The sequence below is a fragment of the Mustela nivalis genome, assembly GCF_964662115.1.
Source record: "Mustela nivalis genome assembly, chromosome: 7".
NCBI lineage: Eukaryota > Metazoa > Chordata > Mammalia > Carnivora > Mustelidae > Mustela > Mustela nivalis.
In genome coordinates this window covers 39,854,537-39,874,532 of record NC_139026.1, presented here as the reverse complement: position 1 = coordinate 39,874,532, position 19,996 = coordinate 39,854,537, and the positions used below count along the sequence as shown (strand labels likewise).

At 35.2% G+C, this 19,996-nt stretch overlaps 1 protein-coding gene across 3 annotated transcripts in view; it reads left to right on the top strand.

The window, feature by feature from the left end:
• The window catches only part of NAV3 (neuron navigator 3), an 858,619-nt gene that overhangs the window by 580,718 nt on the left and 257,905 nt on the right, over positions 1-19,996 (top strand). For all 3 annotated transcript variants that reach the window (XM_082739652.1, XM_082739653.1, XM_082739651.1), the window contains 2 exons: positions 8,448-8,565; positions 9,216-9,268. In XM_082739652.1, the coding sequence (XP_082595778.1) occupies positions 8,448-8,565; positions 9,216-9,268 (171 nt within the window). The remainder of the gene's footprint in view (positions 1-8,447; positions 8,566-9,215; positions 9,269-19,996) is intronic.

Below are 19,996 nucleotides of genomic sequence, written 5' to 3'. Positions count from 1 at the left end.
AGTGCGCCCCCAGAGAACAGCGCCAGTTACTCCCGTCTGCCTGACCTCCGGCCGCGCTCCGAGCTCACCGAGCCTGCGACCGGTTCAAGGTCACCTTGAGCTGCAAGCTTACTGTCGGCTCTGTCTCTGTAGCCGGCTTTCCCGTTCCAATACCCGCAAGCTCTGCGACACTCAGACACCCCCGATCCTTCTGTGACCCTGTGGGACCTGAGGCCACGCTGACCCCGCGTGGGCTTCGCCCCGGTTTAGCCTCTGGAGCGGTGTCCCTCAGCGGAACAGACTTTTAAAAGTCCTGATTTTGTGCGCGGTTGCTCCGCTGCTTGCCGGGAGCCGGCCCCTCCCCCCAGGGTCTATCTTCCCATCGCTTTGGATTCACTTCTCCGCCGGTCCTACCTTTCAGAAAGTGGTTGTTTTTCTGTTTCCAGAATTGCTGTTCTTCTCTTCGATCTGCGGATGGATTTTCAGGTGTTTGCAATCTTTAGATAAGCTATCTAGCTGATCTCTGGCTAGCTGAAGTAGTCTCAGCCTGCTACTTCTCCGCCATCTTGACTCCTCTCCTCCTAGGTTGACTTTTTATTTTATTGATTTCTTTCACTGAGGAGAAGCTTTTTATTTTGTTGTAATTCTAATAGTTTATTTTTGTTTTTGTTCTATGTGCCTGAAAAGACATATCCATAAATATGTTGTTAAGGACAATGGTGCAGAGATTATTATCAGTGCTTTCTTCCAGGAGTTTTATGGTTTCAGGTCTCACTGTTAGGTGTCTAAACCATTTTGAGTTTATTTTTGCATATGATGTCAGAAGGTGGTTCACTTTCCTTGTTTTGCATGTAGCTGTCCAGTTTTCCCAGCACCACTTATTAAAGAGACTGCCTTTTCGCCATTGTATATTCCTACCTCCTTTGACATAAGTTAATTGACCATATAAACATGAGTGTATTTTGTTGTCTTGATCTATGTGTATTATTTTGTCCTAGTACCGTATTGTTTTGATGACCATAGTTTTGTAGCATATCTTGAAATCTGGAATTGGGATCCTCTAGCTTTGTACTTCTTTCTCAAGATTGCTTTGGCTTTTTAGGGTATTTTGTGGTCCTATACAAATTTAGGATTATCGAATTTAGTTGTATGAAAAATACTATTGGTATTTTGATACGGATTACCCGGAATCCGTAGATTGCTTTGGGTAGCAAAGGCATTTTAACAATACTAATTCTTCCAGTTGATGAGCATGGTATATTGTTCCATTTGTTTGTGTCTTCTTCAATTTATTTGCAGTTTTCAGAGTATAAGTCTTTCATCTCCTTGGTTAAATTTATTCTTAGATATTTTATTCCTTTCATTGCAGTTATACATAATAATGAGAAACTCCATAAGAACCCAGCATTTTCCTTGATGTAAAAATGAAATAAACCAGCTGAGTTCAACGATTTACGTGATAAATCTTTTACATATATTGTGACCATATCAGTGTGACCAAAAACAATGAATGAGTTCCCTTCGTAGTAATACCACATAGTCTTCAGTATTGAGATGTCTGTAAGGGTCATGAGATTAGACTCCATGGATCTCTTGTTCATACCAGTTCTGTAACAGCATCTAAAGTTTCAGTCTGTGATTGACTTTTTATCAAAAGAGAATGTTTCATGTCTAAATTTCATGTTGTAATTTCTCAACCCCCTTTATCCAGTATTACATACATTCATGAATTTTTGAGTCCTAAAACTGAGATGTGCAAAATTACAGCTTTTAAAAATAATAAATGTATAAATTCACCTCCCAAACATCTCTTTATATACAGTAGCAGAAAATTTATTGCTCCCAGTGCAAAATCAGTCGCTTCTGATTTGAAGTTCAGTCTTCGAGGAAAACATTCATTCAGTTCCAGATTCTTCACCTTCCTTTGTTCATCTTTTCTCCCTGGAATGATTGGTTATGGGAGAGTTGGTAAGCATGGTTTCTAGTTATCATGGCACCAGGATGGGACATCTTGCCATGGATACTAGTACCCACCAACACCCGTCTGGTGAGTGCTGAAACTTACAATACCTGTCAGACTTGCATTATAACTGTACTCACATCTCCCCCCACCTCTTCTAACTACTTTCCTGTATTAGAACTATGCATCCTTCCTGTCTTATTCCAAGTGCTCTCTAGGATAACTAGCTTCCTCTTTGATAATTCCATATGGTTCTCAGGACTTTAGAAATAAAATGGATGCTTTTCTATATTGTTTTGGTAGACCTTGTCTACCAAAGTCCCTTCTCAGGTCTAAATGATACTATGAAACTCAGCCGAGACAGTTGGCCTGTTAGGTAAGCTCTCAGGACCTTGCCTTCCTTCAATTCTCTTACCACTATAAGTTTTCATCTTTGTGGGAAAAATACTTATGTCACAGTTACACTTCCCTAATCTACCATTTATTTGTCAATTTTATGTACTTAGTCTTACATAGCTTTTGAAGATATAGAAGCCTAGTTATTGCCGTTGAATTCATTGGTTTTCAACACAATTTCTGTTGTGGGTTAAAACATCTTATATGACTTCTCAAAGCCAATAGTTTGAAAATATCAGAGAGCAGTGCTTTGTAGGAATATATAGCTGCTGCTTGAATGTTGGGGAAAAAACTAGTTGTGTAAGTAGGTGCAGGAATAAATCTAGCTCAGCTAACATTTAAAAATCAATTGATGACATTTATAATATTTTCAATCAGGTTATAATTTTGTGTCTTTCTATTAAAGTAGACTCTTAAATGAGGTCTTTTTTTCCTCTAGTCTACTTTATAATTTCTGATCATTTAACACTCATTAAAAATATTGTATTTCTTTGAAACATTTATATACCTAAGAGTAGTGCATGTAATAACAAAAAGTCATAATTACTTTTCTGTAACTGTTAGGTTACTTATAATATACTCATCAAATACCAAATTAAATATTGGTGTAAAACTTCAGGGGCAGTTTGCTGTGATATACAAAGGCTATGTGTCACATTATAGTAAAAAAAAATAATACTTTAAACAAATGCTTAGGACTCTGTGGAGAATCAAAGTAGATGTTCTTCTGCTGTTTTTTTGCTGTGACAAGTTCACTGGACAGAAGCCATATGGGCACATTTATTTCCTTCTATTTGAACCAATTACCTTATAATGAGAAATAAGCACTGTAGGAGAAATATTATAAGAGCAAATGACTAAACTAAAAGATCATTAGGTCTTGCAGCAGTTTTCCTTAGTTAGGTTAACTATATTTGGGCAGGTAACTAGGATTTAAGGATTTGAAAATTATAATAGCTCATAATATTAATAATCTCATTATAATATAGTATATATTAAAATAGAGAATAATAATATTCAGCATTTGACAAATACTTGTTAAGTGAAAGGCTGTGTTCCAAAAGTATAAATTAATCCAATCCACACAATAATCCCATTAGTGGGTAATACTATGATTACCATTTTACAGATGACAAAAGCTCTGACACTGAGAGAAAATGATGTTCAGTCAGTGCCCACATAAACATTACGTGACATAGCGGAAATTCCAACAATATAGAATGTTCCTCAAAGGATATATTGCATAATAGATTCTAAAATTCATGCTGATTAATATGAGATATAAATTATGCCACCATACCTTTGATTTTTATCATATGTAATTACATTAAATGAATATATATATATATATATATATATGATTTTACCTGAACTTCTAAGTATCATTTGGTAAATCTAATCTCATTAATTTTTTAGAATTTCCTAAAATATATTTACCATATGAGATGACATTTATATTTACAATAATGGAGTTAAAAAGGTGAGGAAAACTGGCTTCAGATGTTTAGAGATAAATTTTATTTAAAGGTTCAGCCAGGCCTTGATGACTAAATATTAATTTATGATTAATTTGATATTGTGCCCAATTATATCAATTTGTTCACTAAAAACCTATAGTTGTTACTTTATAGCATAATCCTACAGAAATCATTACCACTCATTTTGTAGCTCATTTCAAGTGAGGCCAAGGGATTACATATTGTGATTTATGTGTGTGTTGGGGTAGGGGGCAATGAACCAAAGGCAACCTGGAGTTCAGATAAAAAATCTGGACACAATTTTACCATTCTGTTGTATTTATTTATTTATTTATTTATTTTAATTTTTTATTTTTTTATAAACATGTATTTTTATCCCCAGGGGTACAGGTCTGTGAATCGCCAGGTTTACACACTTCACAGCACTCACCAAAGCACATACCCTCCCCAATGTCCATAACCCCACCCCCCCTTCTCCCAACCTCCCACCCCCCAGCAACCCTCAGTTTGTTTTGTAAGATTAAGAGTCACTTATGGTTTGTCTCCCTCCTAATCCCATCTTGTTTCATTGATATGAGGAAGTGGTGATGCAACATGGGGGCTGTTGTATTTATTTTAAGAGTTGATTCTAATATAACAGTTGACAGGGTTGTTTGTATCCTCTTTTATCAGAGTTGTACAATAATTTTACTGGTGAGTTTTGCATATATTTATATACTGTGTGCCCTTTGCTTGAAGACTATCTTCATTAGATATACCTCATGTTTCAACTACTTTTTTCTCCAATATATATATATATATATATATACATATATATATATATATGGTTTTCAACAAAAAAAAACAAGTTTAAATATGACATTAAAATATATTTATAAGTTACTTTTTAATTGTTTCATATTTCATCTAGGTTATAACATCTTTTTGAAAGGTACTAATTTGCTTGAAGGGGCTTAAGTATCTTTTACGCATACTAAGAAAGAATAAGTACAAGGTCTTTTTTAAATGGAGATTTATCTTTAGTTTATTTATATAGTGTGAATTGATTTTGCTGGGTGCAACTGAAGTCAGAGATTATGGTCTACACAATGCTTCACATATTAAAGATGCGAGACAAGTCAAAGCACTTAGGCTTGGGAATCCTCTGGAAGAAATCCTGGACCAAGTAAAAAACATTTCATGAGCTAAATCAGAGGCTTTTCCAGGCAGTCTTGAAGCCAATCAGCTAGTGTCCCATCTGTTTTCTCACCTAAGTTCCAGAAGTAATTTGGATAGAGGCTAAGACACTGGTGGAATGCATTAGGAGAATGAAAGTATTCTTATTTTCATTTCTAATACATTCCATTCTGTGTGTTTTTGAGTAAGTGTTTTGTGCATGATTTAGTGCCTTCGTAAAACAGAGTACTTGCAACACAGAACCTGGTGGCCGTGGATCACAATGGGGGCGTTGCAAACCTGAATGAGAACACTGCAATCTTGGGATTAGATTCATGCCTCTGAGTTTGGATGGCAGACAGATCCGTGGCCACAATGAATCAGAAAGAAGTTAGGAGGAGTCAGAGACATGAGTGGAGTCAGAAGCAAGGAGTCTGGGTTGGCAGGATGGTGGCTCAGGGGTTGAGTGTCTGCCTTCAGCTTGGATCATGACCCGAGGGTCCTGAGATCAAGCCCGATGTGGGGCTTCCTACTCATTGGGAAGTCTGCTTCTACCCCCCCCCACCCCTGCTTTTGCCCTCTCTCTCTCTCTCTCTGATAAATAAGTACATTCTTAAAAAAAGAAAGAAACAAGGAGTCCATTTTCTTTCAGTCTTCTGCCAGTCCTCTCAAATTTGTTAAAGTCTACAAAACAATACCCTTAATAAATACTTGCTGGAAAGCCACCGTGGCTAATACAACCAGATACCATAATGACGATAATAAGAGCAGACATTTCTTCAGGTCTAGCTCTGTGAAGTGCTATCTTATTTAGTCCTGACACAGTCTCGCAATGTAAGAATTATTATCATGCTTATTTTTCAGATGGGGAAATTAAGGTTTAGAAAGGATATGAAACTTGTCCAACATCTTGGGTTGGTGGCTGGGCAGAGGGCGGTAAGAGGTCTGCTAGGCCTAAAGCCAGGTGTACTGTCTCCAGAACTCCTTTTCTTCATCTTCATGGAGTGCTTTAAAGTCAGCTGGTCCTTATAACTTACTGCCTATGGGGATAAGGGCGCAAATCAAGTCTGACTCAACCTAAAATTTGTAGTAGAAGGCCAACAGTTAATGCTATCATCTGAATGATGTATTGATAAGGGGAAAGTCCTCAACGTTTTGGATTCTGAACAGTATATCCTTGTAAAAATATATTTTTCTAGTGCAAAATAGAAAATACAAGTAGACTAAAATTTTGAGGAAAATGATCTCCAAGTAAGAGTATCGAAGAACCATGTTTTTGTTTTCTAATTTGACAGACATGTACGCCAGTAACTTTTCTCCACTAATATCTTTCATATAAAGAGGATCGTGAACATAGGGAAAGGAGGTATAATATTCCTGCACATATTTTTTTCTTATCCGGTTGGATGCTTCCAATTATTTATAGTCTTTTAGGAAATTGAATCACCACTATTGCATTAAGATGCTACTTTATATTTTCTAAACTAAGGAAGTACTTTCTCTGACTTCTAAGTTTTATTTTGGAATGTTTGTATCTAGGATCCATTAAAAAAAAAAAACTTAACAGTCCCACTATTAGGTTTTGGTCCTATGAAATTACTAGGGTGTTAAGTGTGCAAAGATACATTTTAAGGATGTCTCTTACAACTTTAGATGCAATAGGAACATATTTAAACAAATTAAATATCTTTCAACAAGAGGATTGATATTATGTCCAATATAACATCAAAAATATTGAGGTACATATAGGTAAAATGGCTGTAGCAGTGTTATTAAAATATCATTATGTAAAAAGTTGAGAAGCAGAGAATGATATGTGAAATTTGAGCCATCTTTGGTTAAAAATCCTGTCGTGTGTCTATGTATGTGAAGGTATGTAATGTGATGTCATGTGGTGAAGTGTGTAGTCATGGAAAAAATTCTAGAATTTTTCATACCAAAGTATTCAAAAGTGAGTAGGGGTTGCAAGTTGTGGGGAAACTTTTACTTCTTAGTTTCTACACTTCTGATTTATTTTGTTTCATGTTAAAAGCATGTATTGGTCTTGTTAAAAACAAAAAGTAATAATTTTTTTAATAATTTGCTTTGCATTTGGTGCTTATGACTGAAAGATTCAATTTATCTTTCCAGTCTAATTTGTCCTAACTTAAGACTTGCTACCTTAACTATAAATTTTTCAACTGTGTCTTTGATTCCTTTGCCACTCTGCCTTTCTTTATCTGGTCACTTCTCTGCGGAAGGCCCTTCGCTCCCCCCCATTTTTTTTTTTTTTTCTTAAAGATTTATTTATTTATTTGAGAGAGAGAAAGAACTGGCTGGCATGCAGGAACCTTGCAGGGGAGAGGCAGAGGAAGAGAATCTTCAGGTAGACTCCCTGCTAAGCTCAGAGCCCGAGTAAGGGGTTCCATCTCAGGACCCTGAGTTCAGGACATGGCTGAAACCAAGAGGCAGAAACTTAACCGACTGAGCCACCCACTGCCCCTTGACGTCACTTCTTGTGTCCAGGTTCCACTATGTTCCCAGTTCGTGTTTCTGTAGCACATTTTTGTACGTATTTTTCTCAGTCAGGTTCTCTCCTCTGTTGTCATTTCAGATATTGTGTTCTTCTTAGTCTGTCTTTTTATACACTTACTAATATATTTATAGAAGCCACCCATAAACCTGAAACATCTTAAAGCTTATTTATTCCCTTATAATTAGATGACCTTAGGTGTCTCATAACATTTGAAAAATCAGAAGTGTTTCAGTTTGTGAAAATTGTTAACAATTCCAGCTTTTCTCTATGTCCTAATTTACCATGGAAGAGTCACCTCTACTTTATGCCAGACTGCCAACCTTGTAATTTATAATCCAATCCTCGATTCTGTTTTGTAATTTCTATGTAATAACTGTATTTGCTTCCTCTATTTTCTTATATAAACACATTTCAAGAGGCTTAAATGGGAGATGACAGTCCAAGTAAAATATCTTTTATTGCAATTTTTTCATAGTGATTATTTCATAGCATGATGCCAAAATATTGTCACATACAGTATCTCACATGACAAATCCAATAAAGTCTTGGAGAAACAGAAATGTTCATAATAGGTTCCTGTATAAATCAGTCCAGGTGGTTTCCTTTTACAAGGACAGGCAGGATTATTTTCAGTATGACAGCACCAAGGGAAAGAGTGAAAACCCAACTGATTTGCAAACAGGAGTTTCCTCAGTAGTCATCCGGGAAGGGAGTTTTGCTGTGTCACAAGTGACGAGTCCCTGGTTTTGAAAGAGAGTGAATCATCCTCTTTTGAAACAAGAGATAAGTGGGAGAGAGAGCTGTATAAAATTATTTTACAACTATTTCCTTTTGAGCTATGACTTCTTAAGCTGGAATGTGATCCAGAATAGCTTCCCTTTGAATCCAACATTTGTCTTAAGCATTTTTATTGTCTCTATTTTCTCTCACACCATCGCACTTCTTCTCTCCCTCTGTTCAACAGATTTATACTGACTGGGCCAACCACTACCTAGCAAAATCGGGCCACAAGCGGCTGATCAAGGATTTGCAACAAGACATTGCAGATGGAGTCCTGCTAGCTGAAATCATCCAGATCATCGGTAAGACCTGCCCTCTGGGGAGAACTGTGGAAGTCTCTGCCCCCACCCGCCTTGGTGAAACACAATTTCAGTTGAATGCATAGGAACTCTGTCCGTGAGTCTCTGAGATCCTTGTAGCTCTCCCAGGGTTTAATTAAAAATGTTTATGTGAGAGTGTTTGAAAAAAGCAGTTGGGCTATACTTTTAAATGGCTAGAACTATATCTTTACATACACTGAACTGTCAGAAACGAACGCTTCATTAAACCATATGTCTCCCATGCGCGCATTTTGTTAGTTAGAGCGACTCATATACTCGGAGATTCCTTGAAACTGTATCCTGATCCAGCAGGGACAATTGTGAAAGGTTTCATGTCAGCAGTCATTTGGCACGGGCTAAAGAATTAGCAGCAACTTCCTTCTCACTCACTTTTTTTTTTTTTTTTTTTTTTTTTTGCCTGATTTGTGCATATGGAACTGGCAGCAGCTAACAAGTGTGTCCTCTCGTACATGGCTTGGGAGATAGAGTGAATGTAGCAGCAGCATTGTGCTTGTTTTGTTGTTTTGTTTTATTTTGTTTTGTTTTTCTTAGTCTCCTTTTTTTGTGTTTCACTTCATTGCTTAAGCATGTCATTCTTTTTTTCTCTCTTTTATTTTATTTCTTGGCTTTAGCAAATGAAAAAGTTGAAGATATCAATGGATGTCCTAGGAGTCAATCTCAGATGGTAAGAATCATATTTATTCTAAAATATAATGCTCATCTTCACTTCCGGTTAAACTACCTTTATAAATGGACTAGAAATTTCTTTGGCATGCCTTCCTGCTTAAGAAATCATTTGATCACATTCTATCATATGTATTTCTTTGGATGCAATTTATGAACAAGTGATAGCATCAGCACAGTTGAATATGTGTAACTCCTGAATAACTTATCTCCAGGTGTTTTCTCAGATCTTGATTTTTTGTTGTTATTCTGGTATCTGAATACTTTAACACTGGTTTTGCTGGCAGTGAATCCCATTTCCAATTTTAAGTGGAGTCTTTTTGTCTGAACAACTGGTTTGAAGAACAGAACTTGCCATGTGCATCTTAAAATATATATAAATGGTATTTTCTTTGTTCATAACAGAGTCCTGTGTTAACACATGGACTCTTAAGCACTTTTGGAAATGGCTCCAAAGGCATGCTGCTGGAAGTTTTCTGAGGAGTGACTGATCGTGAGATATGATTCACAGCATTTTCCAGAAAGCTGTTGATCTAGAGGTGTGTCTTCCCCAGCCCTCTTTTTATCTTTACCAAATGGTAAAGCTTAAAGTTTTGTAATTAAAAAAAAAATAGATGGATAAAATGCTAAGATAAAACTCCTTGTTCTCTAAATTAAATAGCCACAACTTAATTTTATAGGAAAACCTGAAGTACAAATGCCTTCATTAAAATTATGTCCGTGGATATAATCAAGAGTGATATACAAAATCCATAAGATGAGGCTTCCTTCAAGACTTTTTAGCACCAAATAGGCATTTTAAGCGAATTGATGAGTGTTCTTAATTGTCAGAGATTGGAAGAGTTAAAAAAAAAAAAAAAGTGAACTCTTTTGGTGTGCTGACTTACTTTTCTTAAGGTCAGAATACTGAAATCCAAAACAATAAAAGGAATTTATTCTTGAACAGTGACTAACTAGCACATCTGGTTGTGTGTGTGTGTGTGTATGTGTGTGTGAGTGTGTGATTAATAAATGTTCTAAGAAACTACTACAATATCATAAATTCTATGTAACTGTTATGAAAAAAATCGCCATAAAAAACAATTTTCTGTAAAATACTTCAGTTTTAAGGAAATTCCTGATCTAATTATTCTGGGTGCATTTGTGACTCTCTGAAAATTAATTATAGTTTTACTGAAAGTAATTGTAACACCTTCAGACCCTCCTAAAATAATCACTGTGTGATACTGTAAAAGAGATGTAACCTCTCTGAGTCTCAGCTTTCTCATCTGTATAACGAACCTTAATTAGGATATGATAATGATATATAACCACGGACATTCTTTACTACCTAAACTGATATGGAAATACATAATAGTGCTGTTACAAACTCTATTTGGATGCATTCATGAATTAACACCTGCTTAAAGATTTTTAGGACTTTAGCTTAAAGAGCTCTGTAGTCCCTGAGTATCATATATTATGTTTCTTAAACTCAACACTTGGTTTTTCTTTTATTATTTCAATTATATAGAAGTTCTAGATACTAAAACACATCTTCTGTTCTGTCATTCCAATTTGATTCTGATTACAGAGAGTCCAGTAAACAACCATGACGGAAGGGGGGGAGAAAGGAGCATCTCCAAAACTCATAACTATGGATAGGAATTTAGTCCTAGATATTTATCTGAAACATCTGTACCAAAGATCCGCAAATCTGTGAAAACATTCTCTTAAGTATTAGACTCTGTTAATTTTTTATTGCATCCTACTCCTTATTAGCTCCCAAATGTCAAATAACATCTAGTATATGTGTTATGTTAATATTTCTGCTTTTGATTTGACAAATAAAACACAGAAAAACCAAAGCCTAAGAAATGTAAATGCTGTGAAAAAGGTAGTTTTTCCAGCCACATGGTGTTAGTCAGAATCTCATTGAATTTTGAGTAGAGAGTGACTTGTATCCTCTCATTTTTTACATTAAAAAAATACATTTTTTCTGATGTGGTTGAATTTTGAATCTGAAATTGGCATGCCCCCCATGTGTTTATTCAGAATAATACATATGACAAAAATGTAGCTTTTTTGGTTGAATTATTTTTGCCTCTGTTCTTAAGAACTGGCATTGGTACTATATTATTAATGAATAAAAATTCCAGGTTTTAACTAAGATGAGGAAGTAGAGGAAAGAGAGCATGAGAGAGCATGGCTAGGATTATGAATTTGATACATCTATTCCAAACAGGATGTTGCCTGCTTCTATATTGCTTAACAACCAAAACGGTGAGTTCTGTCCTTACCCACAGAACTCCTTTCACTACACCCTTTTGTATTTCTCATCTTCTGTGATCTTTGCTTGCTGTTTGTGTTTAATAGCAAAAGGTAAGGTAAAACTAGGTGTGCTACTGTTTCTAGTCACCAATTGTCTTTGTTTTTAAATTTCAAATTTGATAACCTTTTTGGACTTTTCTAAGCCTTTAAGAATGTAAGTTCTCTCGTGGCATGGATCCATAATACATTGATAAATATTCTGATGAATAACAACCAGGTAATCCATACTGAGCCAATATTTGCTGAGCACTTGAGGGACAAGATGTAGGGATATTTGAGATCAGAGGGACAAATATTGAAATAAATAATACCAACAATGTTGCAGAAGCAAAAACAAAAAGTACTACGAAGGGAGTGAGCTTGGTGCATACCTGCAACAGATAGAAGACTGCTGTGGTGTGAGGACAGTGAGGTGTTTGGATGGGATGATGGAAGCCTGATCATCTAGGGCCAAAGTAAGGAGTTTGTATGTTATTCTAAGTTGGTTGGGGATCATTTGGAAGACTTTTAGAGCTGGACTGAGGCATGATTTGATGTTAATATTTAAAAATAGATCACCCTAAATGCTTTCTGGGAATTGTAGAGTATGTGTTTTAGTCTCCATTTGGTTGTGGGAGGTGAAGAATATAGGAAGTATAAAATGATCCCACATATATGGCCTGACAAGTTTTGTTAGACATGAAATTGTGTTTAGAACACAACTAAAGGTAGAAAGGGGAGGATAACAAATTCAAATTTTGAAAGTAGACTTTGATCTATCCACTGGGACATCAAGCAGAAAGGTGACTTCAGCCAATTAGGTGTGTGTTCCTAAAGGTGACAAGCAAGGTATTAGAATATACCTGGTACACAGGTAATGACTGAAGCCATGGAAAAGGATGAGATCTCAACAGAAGGCCTGTATAAAGTCACGAGGGAAGAAATTTGAGGTTCTCACATTGGGGAATACCAATATATATGTGATGAGCAAAGGTGTAGAGTCAAGAAAAGGAAAGATTGGTGAGAGAATGAGCCCATCTTTAAGAGGGTAGATCCACAGATATGGTTTGTGGATCCTTAGGGTAGCTATGGTAACTTAAACTAGAGTATTTGGACTAACCCAGGGAGATGGGGCAAAGTAAGATGAGCAGAAAGTGGCAGATACTGTCAAATGCTACTTAACCAATTAGTTTGTGTGTTGGAATGAAGAATTTGGTTCTAGCAATCAGACAAACATTAATGACCTTTATGCAAATGTCTTCTAAAGGGTAACCATGTATTAAAGAGTAATAGAGGTACACATATCCACTGAGCCTTGAATAATCTTTCTAGGAGTTTTCCTATTGAAGGGAAAAATTATCTATGTATACACACATATGTATATATATTTGTACAAATATATATAATTGTTTGAGAAGAAGGAAGAGTGAAGGGAGTTTTTGGAAGGAGGGAAATTGGTAGAGAAAGAAGAAGCAGCAAGGAGAGAGGAGGACCCAGGGATTGGGGAGACAAGAGATGATGCTAAATCCTAAAGGAAGTGGCAAAGGAAGAGATTTGAAGTCTGTGTAGAAGATTGGAAAAAAAGGGATACATTTTCCTTTGTTGATACAATGGGATATGATTGTGTGAAATGTGGATATCTGAAAATGGATTAAATAGAAATTGAAGGAATTCATCAATAAGATATCTTCAGAGTCCTAGAGAATAATAATATGCTTTTTTATGGGATTCTCTATATTACCTTATAATATAAAGAAAAATTCAATTATATCTCGAAATGGGTAAAGAAAATTTAACAATAAACCTTTCAAGTTACATAGGCCAACGAACACATATTTAAGAGAAATATGAACTTGCCTTGTACCAATTTATTGGCATAATTATTGAGAGATTTGATTCACGTTTATTCTAAGTCTCAAAGTCATGGTTATGTTTCTTAATAAACTTGAGACTAAACTCATTCTAAAAAACGGAACTCAGTTTGAAGGAGCTTATTCAACACTATATTTAACCTTATCCAGAGATGAAGTTACTGATATGGGTTGCACCTGTTGAGTAATTTCTAGGTGGGTGGTATCAGAATTCAAAATATATGCAGCATGCCACACTTTGGTGAGATTACACAAGGAAATAAATTAGTAAACTATAAATACTCGGAATGTCCAGAATGCCCAGTAGATTAAAAATAGCAGAAAAATGCCCAACATGTATTTGAAAAGCAGAGGCACAAGTGCTAGGTTCTTAGACAAAAATGTAAGACATGTAGGGGAAAAGTTGTTGGGAAGACAAATTTTCCTTTATTTTAAAATAGACTATTACATTGAAAGAGCTTCACAAATGCATAGAGGGATTAGGAAATTTTATGATGTGAAGTAAACCAAGATTTTGATCATACTGTAGAGTTGAGGATCTAACAATTGGGGTTCACAACTCATCCTTCCTTCTTATTGGCTCCTCCCATGACCTCACTGTAATAGTTCAGTTATGTTTCAGCCACAACTTTCAGTCTTACTTTCCAACATATCACGTTGTTTAACATTTGCTGATAGGAGGATTTGGGGAAATCTTATGCCTCTTAACCTTTTTTATTCCTTGAATGTAGAAAATTTGGTTTAATTCTCCATTTCCAAGTCCCACGGGATTATGACTTCCAGAATAATACAATTATGGAGTTTATAGACCTCTTCATTCCATTTCAATAATTTTATACTTATTTGGATGGTGAAACTGTTCTTCCTAGTAAAAGTATTTTATGCTTTTATCAGTATTCTGTCTTTTAAAGTTTTGATTCTTTTAGCCACTGCTTATAATTGCTTCGCTTTTAAAGGATCTATTTAGGTAAGATAGGAAGATGAGGTTTCTGACCAAATAGGGAAGAGATAAAATATTGGAATGCTCTTAAAGGTTTAATAAAATCTTATAAATGGCACACTGCAGGATTCTAGCATTATGACTCAGAGGAGTGGAATATTGCTAAGTTAGTCCATTCACATGATCCCCTGCCATTTTTGAAACTGTTCATCTTCTGGAATGGCTAGAAAAAGATAGCTTAATGAAGACAAATGCTTTACTACAAATATAGTTCGGATCTCTAATGAAATGCTAAGTAGAAATTTCTATTTTGTAGTTTTCATCATAATTTCATTATTTTCATATGAGTTCAAACTTTGGAATAATAAGCGTAAACTACTAGCATCAGTAAATTTATACTTATTAGAATATCACCCTGATGATTTTTAAAACTGTATTTGTCTCTAGAAGTTGCTCTGTATTACTAAAAAAGTTCAAAAAAAAAATTGAAATGATATGGAAACATTAAAAGAAGTATGTTAAGTTGGAAGGACAATGGTCACTGGAATTCTAATTCCAATTCTAATTCAGACTTTGTGACCCATTCAGTGAATGCTCAGTCTCTGCTTATTTCTGCATTGAGGAAATTAGACCAATGGAACGCTGACTTGCTAGATTTATTTAACAAAACACCAATGACCATGGTTTCTGTTCATTATTTTATCTTAGAGATATGTTTGGGTTTTCACTCTCTATAGCTTTATAAAAGTATCTTCATAGTACGTAAAATAAGATAGTTCTTAAAATGTATTAAGTCCAATTTACAAAGAAAGACAAAAGTATCATGGGAATCATATTCTTATTGGAGTTGTCTGGTTTACCATTAAGATATTAAATAAATGTTGAAAATACAAGAATGTTTTTTTACATTACTTTATATTACAGAATAAATAGTTTAAATGTGTTCATGAGTATCAATATTTATATTGGTTCATGCTATTATTAGGACAGATAGACACTGAAAGGAAGTAACTAGTTTTGAATTAGATTCAGAATCTGTGTAATTTTTTTCTTTTTTCTTTTGGAGAGAATATATATATATTTTCTTTTATTTGAGGAAAAATAGTAAGTTTTATATATGCATGTCTAGTAACCATTGTGAGCCATAGTTATTAATAAATCCAACTATATATTGGATTTCTTAAACATTTAGGATGTTCTTTATCCATTTTTTAAAGATTTATTTATTTATTTTAGAGAGAAAGAGAGAGGAAGGGGAAGCAGGAGCAGAGGGGAAGAGAAGAGGGAGAGAGAGAATCTCTAGCAGACTCCCCACTGATCACTGAGGCCCAAGTCAAGGCTTCTCAAAGGGCTGATCTCAGGACCCTGGGATCACAAGCTGAGCCAAAATTAAGAGTTGGATGCTTAGCTGACTGAGCTGTCCAGGTGCCCCATCCTGATATTTTTAACTTAAATGCTGTAAATTCTTTCCCACCACTAGGTCATATCCCAGTAAAGAAAAAGTGCAATCATACCTATTATTACAAAGTATATTTTGTAATAATCCTTTCATAAATGTAGTTTTTGTTACCTTCAATAATTTAATCTCTTTTAAAATGACTTACTGTTCCATATTTTTCAGTCTCTTTTTTGAAATTTCATAGAAAATGACCACATACAATACTCAGTGATAAAATATATAACAGAACAATTTTGAAAAACTGTAATTTCACAGATAATATACTAAGATATGAGGCCATTTTAAAAAAGAATTAAGACATTCTTAGCTTAAAAACTTATGACAAATAATGCACAAATTACTTCTATAAAAAGAGAAAAGGGAGATGAAATAGGAGAGTCTTGTTCATTTGATCTCAGTATAATCACTTGAAAAGTTTATCTTGGATGAGATAAATTATTTGAAAAATCAGTAGAAATGTCCAAGCTAGTTACTTTATGATATTATATTTAAATGATTTTAACATAAATTGAGTCAAACTGACTCATTGAAGTAGATTCAGATAAAAATTCATGAAATACCCTTGAAAAATCATATTGCCCACTTGTTTATATTTGCTGTGTTTCAAACGTAACAAAAAATATTTTGAAATCATATCATAGAAACCAAATTGTAGAGCACTCAACAATATCTGCTTCACTTATTTAACCACTTTAATGATTGAATGTCAGCCATGTATGTCTGGTGTTGTGCTGAATGATTTGCTTGCATTTTTCATTTAGCATCACAGCAAACCTACAAAGGAACAGGGTCTCACTGAACAGGTTCAGGAAGAACCAGTATTGGTTCTCATGTCTCTTTGAGTCTAGACCAAGTTGCTTTTTAACTTATTAATAAATAAGTTTGACAAAAGAAGTCAAGTCTCTGGATTTTTATCCTCTCTTCTACCTCCCTCTCCTCTCCCCCTGACCTTCTTACTCCTTTCTGCCACTTCCTTCTTCTTCTTCTTCCTTTTTTTTTTTTTTTTTTTAAGATTTTATTTATTTGAGAGGTGCCAGGGTGGCTTAGTGGGTTAAGCCTCTGCCTTCGGTTCAGGTCATGATCTCAAGGTCCTTGGATCCAGCCCCACATGGGGCTCTCTGCTCAGCAGGAAGCCTGCTTCCCCCTCTCTCTCTGCCTGCTTCTCTGCCTACTTCTGATTTCTCTCTTTCTGTGTCCAATAAATAAATAAAATCTTTAAAGAAAAAAAAAAGAAAAGAAAAAAAGATTTTATTTATTTGAGAGAGAGACAGAAATAGAGACAAAACAAGAGCGAGGGGGAGGGGCAGAGGGAGAGGGAGAAGAAGGTTCCCCACTGAGCAGGGATTTCCCCAATTTGGGACTCTATCCCAGGACTCTGAGATCATGACCTGAGCTGAAGGCAGATGCTTAACCAACTGAGCCACCCAGGTGCCCCCCCTACTTCCTTCTTCTTTGATATTTTGGTTCCTCTCCCTTCCTTCTCCCACCCATGCAATATATATTATTTTTTTTAAATACTATACTGTTTTTTTCCTATCTATGGATATAAACTTTGGTTAGATTGGGGAGGGTGTGGGTGCATGAGATAAATAATAGTGTATAGATTGTGATGAAATTTGCATTTGCCCAAATAATTTCATCACAAAATAGCAAATTGGCAAATATGTAACTTTAGTCCTCTATATAAATAAACATTATTTAAGTTCAAGCCAAATTTATAACTTCATAGTAAAAGAGTAAGATTCTTTGTCTTATTCTCTGAAACAAACTGAAAAGCAGGAATTCATTAAAACCCAAGGAGTATATCTTCAAGTCAATGAATACTAATGTAATTTTTTATAATTTAATATTGATAATATATTAGTAATTATAGCTTATTAAGGTTAAATTTCTATAATTCACAAAAATATTAAACAATGTTCACTATTCTCTAATTACCAAGTCAGTTAAAATACTATAGTAGAATTTAAACAAAATTAACTTTTATCTGATAAAATACTAATGACTTTCAATATCTATATCTATATCCATACACACACATATATATATATACACACACACACAAACATCTATCTCTATTATATATATCCATCTATTTAAACATATACACATAGATTCTATTACAGCATAGATTTGTTTATAAAAAGCATTTCTAGTATAATATATATTAGATATATCTACATATGCATAAGTATAAACACATACATATACACAGATGCCTCGTATAAACACCTTTAATTCTCATATATTATGTGGAAAATATTTTTAATCCTATTTCATAGATAAGGAAGCTGAGGCTTCAGGGGAATAAAAACTTTCTCAATGTCTTACATTGTATAAATTACAATAGTAGGAGGTAAATCACATTTTACTTGCCTGCAAAACTTAATTTTTATACTCTACTGCTTAATAATAAAGTAACTCCTTGCAACTAACCATAGACCAATTCAGAACAAAAACAAATTGCAAAGTGAAACAAAATTACTGTCTCCCTCCTCTCCCTATCCCACAACACAAAGTAACTTGAGACGGAAAAGGGAAATATGTGGCTTAGTATAACAATGACATTAAATTGCATGTCTTATCCCCTCCCCAAAGGCTTAACAAATCAAAATCCAGAGCACAAGGTCTGGAAATCTGCATGCTCACAGACCCCAGCTAACTCTGTCTTGCTAAAGTTGTGTAATCTACTGCTTTTTGATTAGATAATTATATTCATTACCTGTGGTTGGCGTTGCTAATTATCAAACAACTGGGTGCTTAAAACAAAAGAAATTTAAGCTCGCACAGTTCTATTGGCCAGAAGTCTGAAATCAGTACCACAGGACCAAAATCAAAAGTATTTTCAGTTCTGTACTCCATTCAGAGACCCTGGGAGAAATTCATTCCTTGCCTGTTGTAGCTTCTGGTGACTGCCAATATTCTTTGGCTTGTGGCCACATCAGTCATTCTATATGTTAATATGCCAGGGTTAAAAGTGCATTGGATATTTGAGATTTAATTTGGAAGAATTTAATCTTGAACTTAGAGAGTGTGTATAGAACAAGTAAATCTTGCATACTATTTCTGTCTTTACCTTCCCATTATACAGTTTTGCCTTTACAAATATTTTTTGAGCCCCTATTTTGGCCAAGTACTCTATCAGAGCTGCCTTTCAATCATGTAGAAAGCTTGATTCAGAGGCTCAAAATGTCTGTCAGAATGTCTAAATTACAATGGTAGGAAGCTTAGTGTGGTGGAGAGAGCATGCTCACTGGTGACAGGGTTGACTTTGAAGACTGGCTCTGCTACTTATTAATTGTGTAAGTTTATAAAAAGTACGTTATGCAGAAAAATAGTATAAAAATTTACCAAAGATGATGGTGAAGATGAAAAAGATTTTGCATTTGGGCTTAAAACTCTGCACGAACTCCCTGTGCTAGGTTGTTGAGAAGTAGAGGGAAAAGTAGCTTCCCAACCATTCTCTCTGCTTGCATTCTTGATATGTAGTATAGGATTTTTCCAAATGCAACTTGTTCACCTACTATCTTGTGAAGGTAACGTGTTAGGAATGGCTTTGTTAAAATACATTAAAGTATAATTTTGAAAAGTCAGAGAGCACTGCAGGTAGTATGAGTAGAAATCGATGTGTGAAACTTTAAGACTATCGATAAATCTGTGTATGAACTCTGTGATTATATAATAGAGATGTCTTCCAAGCATCACTGACCATTTCTTCTTTTGCATAAAATACACCATTAGCTACCTGGGCTTTGAGATCAAGCCCAGACTCCTACCAGGGCCTGAAGGATGTTCCCCAGCCAGCCTCTTTGGGATAGATTCTGTCTTCTTGTCTCCTGCCACTAGATTCTCCAGATTTCAAGATTCTTGTTCCTGGCATCACTTCTGGTGATCTCACTTCCCACTTTGGATCTTGAAACTGATTGAAGGTTTCACCTTTTGGGGTAGCCTTTTTTCACATTGGTAAACAATGAAGGCGTGAAGAAAGATTTAGGTGAAGTTCACCCTCAACATTCTGAATTCTTTGCTGGTCCCTTAACTTGGGATGTTTCTCGACCATCACCAGTTCACATAGTGCTCCTTCCCTGGATTCGCCTCATGCTACATCCTCTTATTTCGTAAGCTTTCAGGGACTAGCTCAAGCTTCCTTTTAAAGAGAAAAATGTGGGG